General features: G+C 38.6%; 2 protein-coding genes across 6 annotated transcripts in view; one reads left to right on the forward strand and one right to left on the reverse strand.

Annotated features, from left to right (window-relative positions):
- Positions 1-2134: 2134 nt before the first annotated feature.
- On the forward strand, positions 2135-5386 carry LOC115210237 (zinc finger protein 271-like). 2 transcript variants are annotated; one of them, XM_036501761.1, is made up of 3 exons: positions 2139-3062; positions 3903-4251; positions 4336-5386. In XM_036501761.1, exons 1-3 carry the CDS (start codon positions 2407-2409, stop codon positions 4693-4695), a joined length of 1365 nt encoding a protein of 454 aa, XP_036357654.1. In that variant the 5' UTR covers positions 2139-2406; the 3' UTR covers positions 4696-5386. The 2 variants fall into 2 exon arrangements, with proteins under 2 accessions (XP_036357653.1, XP_036357654.1); XM_036501760.1 differs by having other exon boundaries at positions 2135-3062; positions 3903-5386.
- A 2584-nt stretch (positions 5387-7970) lies between these two features.
- The window catches only part of LOC115211074, an 88924-nt gene continuing 84112 nt past the window's right edge, over positions 7971-12782 (reverse strand). The window contains exons 5-6 of one of the 4 annotated variants that reach the window (XM_036501769.1): positions 11891-11947; positions 7971-8207 (exon numbers count right to left, since the gene is read on the reverse strand). In XM_036501769.1, the coding sequence (XP_036357662.1) occupies positions 8083-8207; positions 11891-11947 (182 nt within the window). In that variant the 3' untranslated portion in view covers positions 7971-8082. The remainder of the gene's footprint in view (positions 8208-11890; positions 11948-12782) is intronic. The other 3 variants (XM_036501770.1, XM_036501766.1, XM_036501768.1) reach the window with 3 other exon arrangements.

Here is a 12782-nt window from a genome sequence, read left to right on the forward strand (position 1 = left end):
AACTAATTATAATTATGATAATTAATAAAATCTTTTTAACATTATTTACTCAAGAGCCTCTTCATATTAACATTTCACTCAGCTCTTTTCTCTATAATTATTATACAACGTGACTCTGTTGTCTCTATTTCTTTCTCTTGCAGTGTTCCAATTGTTGCCTCAATTTTGATCCATTTCCGTATTCTTCACTAGTTCTTTTTGGTTAGATGGCCACTTCACCTGCCTAATTATTATGTGAGTTATTTGAAAAAATTGATACATTTTAATCCACCATTTATTTCAAGTAATATTATTTCCTTTGCTTTTTGACACATTAAATCAAATAATATCAAATGAAAGGACCCCTATATATGTATGTCTATACACATTAAATATGTACATATATATGCATTATATATACATGTCTACACACACACATATATATATATATATACACACACACACACACACATATATATATATAAATTAATACAATATATCTGATTAATAATATCCGTTATGATTGTGCGATGGTGGTGTGCAATAATAATTCACCGTTCTAAAAGACCTGTCGTGAGAATATTTAAACATTTGCGGCTGTCAATGCTTTCTCAATAGATACAGACAGACATACTGTAAGAGTGGTGGTGGAAGAAAGAGTGACAAAGAGACGAAGCTGTCAAACGTCGTTATAGAGAGAGAACAAATCACTCTTTTTGCTATAGCAACCACTTAGCTTGCGAATTTTAACCATCGCGGGTCTCATCCGCACCACGCATTTAGTATCCCTGCCAATTTTCAGCTCGATCCTAGCATCGGTTTGGCAGCCATTAGCCGTCAAAGCAAAATGTGCATACAATTTTAGTCCAAGGACTGTTTTGTAGATATAGAGATAAACAATGAATTGGGTTATTTCCCTTGAATGTTTAAAGACAATATTGTGTAGAGGGTATGAGTTATTTCCCTTGAGTTTAAAAAAAATAGTTATATAAGGTATATATAAAGGTCCCTTCCATTGCAAAATTAGGTTACTTAGTAAATAATGTGGAGGTGTTGGTATGTGTGCATAGGAAAAAACCTGAGGGATAAAGTCAAAGGGTATATAGTTGAAAGAGCCTAGAATTGGAAAGGGTGGTGAGGAGGTGAACAATGTGTCAGGTTGTAATTAAGGATATTAGTAGTGAACAGAGGTTATAAGTAACTTGGCCTTGAAGATAATGCTGGTGTCACATAAAAAGCATCGGTTCTGGTGTTATGTTAAAAGCACCCAGTATACTCTGTAAAGTGGTTGGCATTAGAAAGGGCATGCAGCTGTGGAAAGCATGCCAAAAGAGACAATGGAGAGTGATTTGGGTCCTGTCCTTGCCAGCTCCTGTCAAACTGTTTAGGCCATGTCAGCATGGAAACCGACATAAAATGAAGCTGATTATATTGACTGATACATAACACGTGAACAAAAGACAGGATAATCATGGATGTAATGTTTTTGATCATAAGTTTGTTCAATCAGGTCTGATCTTAGGCTAAAGTGTATTGATAAATGCTGTTCCTCATGAAAGAAGAATGTTAATGTCCACTATTCTGTAGTTTTTCTGTGCCGGTGGCACATAAAAAGCACCATCCGAACGTGGCCGTTGCCAGCGCCGCCTTGGCTGGCTTCCGTGCCGGTGGCACGTTAAAAGCTCCAACCGATCGTGGCCGATGCCGGACCCCCCTGGCACCTGTGCAGGTGGCACGTAAAAAGCACCCACTACACTCTTGGAGTGGTTGGCGTTAGGAAGGGCATCCATCTGTAGAAACTCTGCCAGATCAGACTGGAGCCTGGTGCAGGCCCTGGCTTCCCAGACCCCGGTCGAACCGTCCAACCCGTGCTAGCGCGGAAAACAGACGTTAAACGATGATGATGATGATGTACACAATATGAAGGTGCCACTGTAGTTTACAAATATGTAGATTTCCTACAATTTTATAGGACATAATTTGTTTCTCAATATAGAAATGTTGTTAAATTTCCATGTTTATCTATCCCTTATTTCTTATATTGTTTCTTTGTTATTTCAGATTAACAGATGACATTGGCATAAAAGAAGTTTTTTACATTGGATATATCTTCTATATTTATCATCTCTTGAAGATTAAAGAGAATGTTATACAGAAAAGACATAATCCTTTTATGATAAATCTGTGGCAGGATCACTGTGAAGTACTTGCTCTTGGCTGAGATTAACAGCAATATTTCTGTTTGAATTCTAACTAAACTCGGATGAATTTGTTAGAGTTCTGAGAATATTAGATTTCAGAAGATTATAGCTGACAAGAGTGGAAATATTTGTAAAGAATATACTGTAACTCAAAATAGAAAACTCAAACTAAATACAATACAGTAGACAATTTAAAATATTTGATCTATTTTTGTCCATTGAAGAGATGCCGAAAGCTATACATAATTCATCATCTTGTGATATCTGTGGTAAATCATTCAGGACAAATAGTCATATAAGTAGACACAAGCATATTCATACAGGGGAGAAGCCATATCACTGTGAAATCTGTGGCAAATCATTCACTCAAGGTGGTATATTAACTAGACACAAACGTATTCATACAGGAGAGAAGCCATATCCGTGTGATACCTGTGGCAAATCCTTCTCTCATAGTAATGTTTTGATTAATCACCAGCGTACTCATACAGGGGAGAAGCCATATTGCTGTGACACCTGTGGTAAATCATTCTCACAGAATGGTACTTTAATGAGACATAAACTTACTCATACAGGAGAGAAACCGTATCACTGTGATATCTGTGGCAAATCATTCGCTTTAAATAGTGGTTTAACTTCTCACAAACGTGTTCATACTGGGGAGAAGCCATTTCACTGTGATATTTGTGGTAAATTATGCTCAACTGCACGTGAAGTAAGTTTACATAAACGTGTTCATACAGGAGAGAAACCATATCACTGTGATATTTGTGGTAAATCGTTCTCTGTAAATAGTGCCTTAACTACTCACAGGCGTATTCATACTGGAGAGAAGCCATATCACTGTGACATTTGTAGTAAATCGTTCTCTGTAAGTAGTGCCTTATCTACTCACAAGCATATTCATACAGGAGAGAAGCCATATCACTGTGATGTCTGTGGTAAATCATTCTCTAGCCATAATATCTTAAGTAGTCACAAAGTTATTCATACTGGGAAGAAGCCCTATCACTGTGATATTTGTGATAAATACTTTTCACAACATAGTACCTTAACTAAACACAGACGTATTCATACAGGAGAAAAACCATTTGAGTGTCATATTTGTGGCAAATCATTTTCTCGAAAGGATCACCTAATTAAACACAAACGGATTCATACGGGAGAGAAACCATGCCACTGTGATGTCTGTGGTAAATCATTTTCTACAGATAGTAATTTAATTAGTCACAAGCGTATTCATACAGGGAAGAAGCCATATCACTGTGATATCTGCAATAAACCATTCTCTGCAGGTAATGCCTTAATTAGTCACAAGCGTATTCATACAGGAGAGAAGCCGTATCACTGTGAAATCTGTGGCAAATCATTCAGTCAGGGTAGTGTCTTAACTGGGCACAAACGTATTCATACAGGAGAGAAGCCATATCCTTGTGATACCTGTGGCAAAACCTTCTCTGATAGTTATATCTTAATTAATCACCAGCGTACTCATACAGGGGAGAAGCCATATTACTGTGACACCTGTGGTAAATCATTCTCACAGAATGGTACACTAATGAGACATAAACGTGTTCATACAGGAGAGAAGCCGTATCACTGTGATATCTGTGGTAAAACGTTTGCTTTAAATGGAGGTTTAACTTCTCATAAACGTGTTCATACTGGAGAGAGGTTATTTCACTGTGATATCTGTGGTAAATCTTTCTCAACTGCAAGTAATGTAAATTTACATAAACGTATTCATACAGGAGAGAAACCATATCACTGTGATATTTGTAGTAAATCATTCTCTGTAAGTAGTGCCTTAACTACTCACAAGCGCACTCATACTGGAGAGAAGCCATATCACTGTGACATTTGTAGTAAATCGTTCTCTGTAAGTAGTGCCTTATGTACTCACAAGCGTATTCATACAGGAGAGAAGCCATGTCACTGTGATATCTGTGGCAAATCATTCACTAACCATAGTATCTTACGTAATCACGAACGTATTCATACAGGGGAGAAGCCATATCATTGTGATATCTGCAGTAAATCATTCTCTGCAGGTAATGCCTTAACTACTCACATGCGTACTCATACAGGAGAGAAGCCATATCACTGTGTCATCTGTGGTAAATCATTTGCTGTACGTAATGCCTTAACTTTTCACAAGCGTATTCATACAGGAGAGAAACCCTATCACTGTGACGTCTGTGGTAAATCTTTCTCTGTAAGTAGCTCCTTAAATACTCACAAGCGTATTCATACTGGGGAGAAGCCATATCACTGTGATATCTGTGGCAAATCATTCTCTCAAAGTAGTATCTTAAGTAGACACAGAACTGTACATACAGGAGAGAAACCATTTGAGTGTCCTATTTGTGGTAAATCATTCTCAGGAATACATCGGGTAGTTGAGCACAAACGGATTCATACAGGTGAGAAGCCATATCAGTGTGATGTTTGTGGTAAATCCTTCTCTCTAAATGGTAATTTGACTAAACACAAAAGTATCCATACAGATAAGTGACCATTTCACTGTGATATGCATGGTAAGCCATTCACTCAAAAATCCAACTTAGCTTCACATAAAAATATGTGACTGCAGCATTCACAAAACTAATTCTATTTTACAACAGCAAACAATATTTTAAAACCATTTTCAGTAATAAATCATGGATTCACATGCACGTTAAAGTAGTCCATGAACCTGTGACAATAATTATACACATCATTTTGAAGTAATGTTCTTATTTCTTTATTGCCAACTAGAGGCTAAACGCAGAGGGGACAAACAAGGACAGACAAAGGGATTAAGTTGATTACATCGACCCCAGTGCATAACTGGTACTTAATTTATCGACCCCGAAAGGATGAAATGCAAAGTCAACCTTGGCGGAATTTGAACTCAGAACGTAAAGCTGGACAAAATACCACTAAACATTTCACCCGGCATGCTAACGTTTCTGCCAGCTCACCGCTTACCGCCTTACATTTTGAAGTAATGTTCTATAGCCTGATGATTAGTACAACTAATTTGTAAGATTCCCAGCAGTTTTGATGGTCAGTTACCTAGGATACACATACTTTATCTGGACATGTGCTATTTTTTAAAAATTCATTGTGTATGAAATGACCCATATAACCTTGAATGTATTCATGCAGAAAAGATATTACATAGTGATATCAAGAACGTTATTAAAAAATACTTTTTAAAATTACACATTTTTCTTCATTTTAGCCATCTGCTTATACTGTACTTTCTTTTATCATTTTTCCTTTTTTTCTTACACATACCTTTTTCTTTGGTGATTGACTATAAGTCATTTCCTCTTTTCTTTTCTGCTTCTTGTAATGCCATTAATGCAGGAATTTTCTAAAATTATCACACGGACTCTGAACCCTGATTGGTTGATAATGGTATCTGTACATGATAGGCACATGAACCACATGTGACTGAGCATGAAATGAAGTCAACTGCTGTATATGTTTTCCAAAGTAATTGTTTTTGTGTTTGGAACTAATCTGACCATCAAAACTGCTGAGAATCACTCGTATTTGTGAATATTACATTAAATTGAAACAGATTCTGTTCACTGGATACAAAAACTTGTATTTTTGTAGAATTTTATATCTTCAGTTTTAACTGCTCTGGTACTCCTTTGAACAGGTTTCACTCATGACAACAGCATAAGTTGCAGGGATACATGTACCAGTACACTTAACATGTAACAATAACACCTATAAAATTATATTCTTCATAATTTCCTGGTGATTCTATTCTAGATAGTTACATTTTTTTTTGTAAAATAAACTATGAGTATCTGTTCTACTTAATTCACATTGGTGGTGATGGCCAAGTCTGGTTAAAATGCAGTTTACCATTTTAAAAAAAGGGAAAGATTGCCTTCACCATGGAAGTGATGATGAGCAATTTATTTTCTCTACTAGTTCCACGTTGTTGGCTAACTTTCTTCTTGACAAGCATCCATCGGTCTTTAGTCTATGTATAGATATTCTCATTATTAGGTTAAAAAAATTGAGGCAATGGCTGACAACTTTATGAGTATAGAAGCTGGTGTGACGCATATATAGCCCACCCTGGCTATATTTGATGACTTATATCAGTACCCTGGCTGTAAACAAGATTCTTAGAAAATGAGTAACCCCCGGTGAGATTTTTAAGTTTCAACCTGCCATCTCTTTCATTGTATTTTTGTGAGTATTATCATCATAAACCCTTAATACTTTCTTGTTCTGTTTTTCCCGTCTTAATGTCGATGTCCTTTTGTTTTAACCCTAGGTCATGCATTTCTTTAATTTCCAACATTTTCACACATGAAAACTTATCACACTTTACAGTCCTTATCTGTAATTTCGTCTTTCTCCAAATCCAGGAACCATCCCTCCCTCTCGCATGTTCTGCCCCCTCCCACTGGCTCATCTATTGTCCTTCACCCTGTCTATCTAATTCCTACTCTATATGCCTATCTATCTATCTATTGGCCTTTTCCGTCTCTTAATCTCTAGCCCATGGCTGCCAGTTCACGGCTGTGATACCAGTGCCAGTGGCTCATATGAGAACCATCTGAACGTGGCCGTTGCCAGCGCCGCCCCGACTGGCATCCGTGCCGGTGGCACGTAAAAAGCACCATCCGATCGTGGATGTTGCCAGCTTCGCCTGGCCTCTGTGCCGGTGGCACGTAAAAAGCAGCATCTGATCGTGGCCGTTTGCCAGCCTCGTCTGGCACCTGTGCCGGTGGCACATAAAAAGTACCCACTACACTCACGGAGTGGTTGGCGTTAAGAAGGGCATCCAGCCGTAGAAACATTGCCAGATCAGACTGAGCCTGGTGCAGCCTTCTGGCTTCCCAGACCCCAGTTGAACTGTCCAACCCATGCTAGCATGGAAAGCGGACGCTAAACGATGATGATGTATATATTATGTATATATATACATATATATATATAATAGGCTTACGAAAGGGATAATAGAGACCGGTATTTAGACACAAGGTAACATATATATATATACTTTTTATTTTATATTAAACTTTTTAATACTTTTTGATAATTATATATATACTCTTGGCCGATGCCAGCACCCCCTCGTTTGGCTTCCGTGCAGGTGGCACATAAAATACACCAATCCGACCGTGGCCGTTGCCAGCCTCGCCTGGCACCTGTGCAGGTGGCACGTAAAAAGCACCCACTACACTCACGGAGTGGTTGGCGTTAGGAAGGGCATCCAGCTGTAGAAACACTGCCAGATAAGACTGGAGCCTGGTGCAGCCTTCTGGCTTTCCAGATCCCCGGTCGAACTGTCCAACCCATGCTAGCATGGAGAACGGACGTTAAACGATGATGATGATGATGTAAAATAATAATAAAAAAGTTTAAAAATTTAAATTTTTAAAAAATTTTTTAATATAAAAATTGATAAATATAGATTAATAAATTTAAATTTAAATAATTTAAATTTTATATTCATATATTTTGTATATACCAAAGAAATCCATGTAATTTATGCATTTTTTGTCTGAAAAACAAAAATAAACTTTAGTGGGTGCGTAAATTACATGAGATCATTTCCAGAATTTTTTTGGTTGGAAAATGACATACAAATGTCAACATTCATACTGGATGGAAGTTGACTCATATAACCCTTTCGTTACCAACCCGGCTGAAACCAGCTCTGGCTCTTTAGTACAAATGTCTGGTTTTCAAAAGTTCTGATTTAAAACCTTCCACCAAACCTTAGTCACAATTTATGTCCCTAACTCTAGCTTAATGATAACGATGTTATTTTACTTAATTCTTTGTTATATTTAAAATAATTGGAAGAAACACTGAGCATCTCAAAATAAATTCAGTAACGAAAGGGTTAATGTCAGAATAGGTTTTTACAGAAAAATTTTTATGCCATAGATTGTAAAAGAATCGCAGCTAAGTAGTTTATTATTATGGCAAGGATGATTATCGCATAGTTGGGCATGCTGGTTCCTGCTGCGTTAGATCCAGAATCTTTTGTTGTTTCCATATCTGCAAAAGACAAAAAATAAACACATATACCTTTTGTTTTTAATAAAAAATAGTAATACCAACCTGTTTAAAACTGCTTTTGTTTCTATAGTACAAATTCTTTGTTTTAAAGAGATCTGAATATTTTTTATTTCATCTAGTTTCAGCTCACGAGCTGTGGCCATGCTGGGGCACCGCCATTAAAGTAAAACTTTCCATCAAAACTTCAAATAAACTTGTGTTGCAAACACTAGCTTAGCAATGACAAGGTCGTTTCCCTAAATTCTTTATTGTTTCCAAAATTTATTGAAACAAAGGCAATATATATTTCTTTACTATCCACAAGGGGCTAAACACAGAGGGGACAAACAAGGACAGACAAACGGATTAAGTCGATTACATCGACCCCAGTGCATAACTGGTACTTAATTTATCGACCCCGAAAGGATGAAACGCAAAGTCAACCTCAGTTGAATTTGAACCCAGAACGTAACGGCAGACGAAATACCTATTTCTTTACTACCCACAAGGGGCTAAACACAGAGAGGACAAACAAGGACAGACAAATGGATTAAGTCGATTACATCGACCCCAGTGCATAACTGGTACTTAATTTATCAACTCAGAAAGGATGAAAGGCAAAGTCAACCTCGGCGGAATTTGAACCCAGAACATAACGGCAGACGAAATACCGCTAAGCATTTCGCCCAGCGTGCTAATGTTTCTGCCAGCTCGCCGCCTTAAACAAAGGCAATATATTTAAATAGGAACATGGTAAGAAAAGGGGTCAACAGACACAATTATCTTAGAGTACTATGTCTAATTCATTAAATGTTCTTCAGATCAGTCCATTAACAAAGGCGACTGACTTTTTTAGCACAAAAATGGATCAGTCCATCGTTTACCAGGGGCAGCATATAGATTTACGCATTATTTAAATAGTGGAGGTGCGTGGCTTAGTGGTTAGGGTGTAAGCATCATGGTCGTAAGAGTGTGGTTTCGATTCCCGTACTGGGCGACGCGCTGTGTTCTTGAGCAAGAGACTTCATTTCACGTTGCTCCAGTCCACTCAGCTGGCAAAAATGAGTAATGCTGTGAAGGACTGGCGTCCTGTCCAGCTGGGGAACACATATGCCATAGAAATCGGGAAACCGGGCCCATGAGCCTGGCTAGGCTTTAAAAAGGGTGCATTTATTTTTTCTTATTATTTAAATATAATTAATTTCCTCATTATTCAAACAAAAAACTGAAACGTTCTTATTTATTAAATTCGTAACAAGTGTTATATAAGGATTTCCTGGTATTCTTGTGTAATTAAATTTGGTGGCTCAAAATTTTAACATAACAATGAAAATGGCTGGTATAAAGAATTGTGAGGTGATAAAACAGTCAAGAAAATATTAAGGGCTATGGTGAAAGTAAATTAACCAAAACCCAAATCTCATGATAAAAATGAATAATTAGTAAATTATTGTTAATAATAATAATTAGTAAATTAACCAAAACCAAAATCTTATGATAAAAATGAATAATTAGTAAATTATTGTTAATAATAATAATTAGTAAATGAATAATTAGTAAATTAACCAAAACCAAAATCTCATGATAAAAATGAATAATTAGTAAATTATTAATAATTAATAATAATTAGTAAATTAACCAAAACCAAAATCTTATGATAAAAATGAATAATTAGTAAATTATATTTCATCATCATCATCATCATCATTTAACGTCCGCTTTCCATGCTAGCATGGGTTGGACGGTTCAACTGGGGTCTGGGGAGCCCGAAAGCTGCACCAGTCCAGTCAGATCTGGCAGTGTTTCTACAGCTGGATGCCCTTCCTAACGCCAACCACTCCAAGAGTGTAGTGGGTGATTTTATGTGCCACCGACACAGGTGCCAGACGAGGCTGGCAAACGGCCACGCTCGGATGGTGTTTTTTATGTGCCACCGACACAGGTGCCAGACGAGGCTGGCAGACGGCCACGCTCGGATGGTGTTTTTATTATGTGCCACCGACACAGGTGCCAGATGAGGCTGGCAAACGGCCACGATCGGATGGTGCTTGTTACGTGCCCACAGCACGGAGGCCAGTCGATGCGGTACTGGCTACGGCCACGTTCGGATGGTTTTCTTGTGTGCCACGTGCCACCGGCACTGGTACCACAAAGATACAAATTCCATTGATGTTCATCTATTTTGATTTGTTTTGATTTTCACTTGCCTCAACAGGTCTTCACAAGTGTCACAAGAAGGAAGGTATGCACAGGTGGACTGACTACGTCCCAGGTAGGGGCCATGGGTTATGGCCTGACTAGTCTTGCCGGGTCTTCGGATGGTGTTTTTATGTGCCACCGACACAGGTGCTAGATGAGGCTGGCGAACGGCCACGATCGGATGGTGTTTGTCATGTGCCCACCGCACTGACTACAGCACTGATGGATTTCTTGTGTGCCACAGGCACTGGTACCACAAGATACAAATTCCATTGATGTTCATCTATTTTGTCTATTTTGATTTGATTTGATTTGATTTTCACTTGCCTCAACCGGTCTTCACAAGTGTCACAAGAAGGAAGGTATGCACAGGTGGACTGACTAGTCTTGCCGGGTCTTCGGAAGGTGTTTTTATGTGCCACCGACACAGGTGCCAGATGAGGCTGGCGAACGGCCATGATCGGATGGTGTTTGTTACGTGCCCACAGCACGGAGGCCGGTCGATGCGGAACTGGCTACGGCCACGTTCGGATGGTTCTCTTGTGTGCCACCGGCACTGGTACCACAAAGATACAGATTCCATTGATGTTCATCTATTTTGATTTGTTTTGATTTTGATTTTCACTTGCCTCAACAGGTCTTCATAAGTGTCACAAGAAGGAAGGAATGCACAGGTGGACTGACTACGTCCCAGGTAGGGGCCATGGGTTATGGCCTGACTAGTCTTGCCGGGTCTTCGGATGGTGTTTTTATGTGCCACCGACACAGGTGCTAGATGAGGCTGGCGAACGGCCACGATCGGATGGTGTTTGTCATGTGCCCACAGCACGGAGGCCAGTCGATGCGGTACTGGCTACGGCCACTTTCGGATGGTTTTCTCTTGTGTGCCACCGGCACTGGTACCACAAAGATACAAATTCCATTGATGTTCATCAAATATTATTAATAAAAAAGCACCCAGTACACTCACGGAGTGGTTGGCGTTAAGAAGGGCATCCAGCTGTAGAATGTAGAAACACTGCCAGATCAGACTGGAGCCTGATCCCCAGTCGAACCGTCCAACACATGCTAGCATGGAGAACGGACGTTAAATGATGATGATGATGATGAATTATATTGAGAAAAGCTGATAAAATACATTATGTTCTGTAAGACTGTAACCAATTAATTGTGCATAAATTTTAACAACAAAACCCTATATTGACCCCCAACAGCTGTACTAACTCCAGTTGAAAACCCTTCCTCTAATGGAATCCTCAATGGTAACCCTAAGTGGATTCAGAGCTGCATTTCCATCTAAAGACCGATCATTATCAGTGACTGTGTTGCGCTAGTGAACTGCCTGGTTGTAACAAACATTTAAAGAAATCAAAAAACTCAAAAACAGTGACTAAAACTTATGATTTAAGTAAAAGAAATAGAAGAAAGATTTAAGAATGAGGTTTCTAGTCACAAACGCTAAACGTGATAGGAAACCCACTTACCAGGTTTGATAGCTGCAGAAAATTCACCACAACTTGTAATGTTTCCACATTCACCACCTATAAGAACAAAAAATTTGGATATATTGCCTATTATAAAACTATAAGCAATTAATTAAACAGAAATTTTAGCAACAAAATCCCAAATTGACCCCCAGCAGCCATATCAACACTAGAAGCAAAGTACAGCTCTAGTGGACCCCCTGATTCTCTTATTCTTTTCAGTCATTTGACTGCGGCCATGCTGGAGCACTGCTTTTAGTCGAGCTAATCGACCCCAGGGCTTATTCTTTATACTTATTCTATTGGTCTCTTTTTGCCGAACGGCTAAGTTACGGGGACATAAACACACCAGCATCGGTCGTCAAGCAACGTCGGGGGGACAAACATAGACACACAAACACATATATATACATATACATATATGCGACGGGCTTCTTTTCAGTTTCTGTCTACCAAATCCACTCACAAGGCTTTGGTCGGCCTGAGGCTATAGTAGAAGACACTTGCCCAAGGTGCCACGCAGTGGGACTGAACCTGGAACCATGTGATTGGTAAGCAAGCTACTTTCTACACAGTCACTCCTGCACCTTATAGTATTATAAAACTATAAGCAATTAATTAAACAGAAATTTTAGCAACAAAATCCTAAATTGACCCCTAGCAGCCATACCAACACTAGAAGCATAGTACAGCTCTGGTGGACCCTCCAATTTGTATTTCTGGCTCATTAGCCTGCCTTAACCCTTTTGTTAGTGTATTTTGAGATGCTGTGTTTCTTTCAATTACTTTAAATATAACAAAGTATTTAGTGAAATAATTATCATTTAAGCTAGTGTTAGGAACATAAATTGTGACTAAGGTTTGGTGGAAGATTTTAATTCAAAACTTATGA

The sequence above is a fragment of the Octopus sinensis genome, linkage group LG4 (assembly GCF_006345805.1).
Source record: "Octopus sinensis linkage group LG4, ASM634580v1, whole genome shotgun sequence".
Taxonomy (NCBI): domain Eukaryota; kingdom Metazoa; phylum Mollusca; class Cephalopoda; order Octopoda; family Octopodidae; genus Octopus; species Octopus sinensis.

What these genes read in the sequence shown, in the direction of transcription:
- LOC115210237 (XM_036501760.1), top strand. Translation starts at nt 2,407, where the DNA reads ATGCCGAAAGCTATACATAATTCATCATCTTGTGATATCTGTGGTAAA. An exon ending in TCGTTCTCTGTAAGTAGTGC is followed by an intron (nt 3,063 to 3,902) that starts CTTATCTACTCA and finishes AACTGCAAGTAA; the next exon opens with TGTAAATTTACATAAACGTA.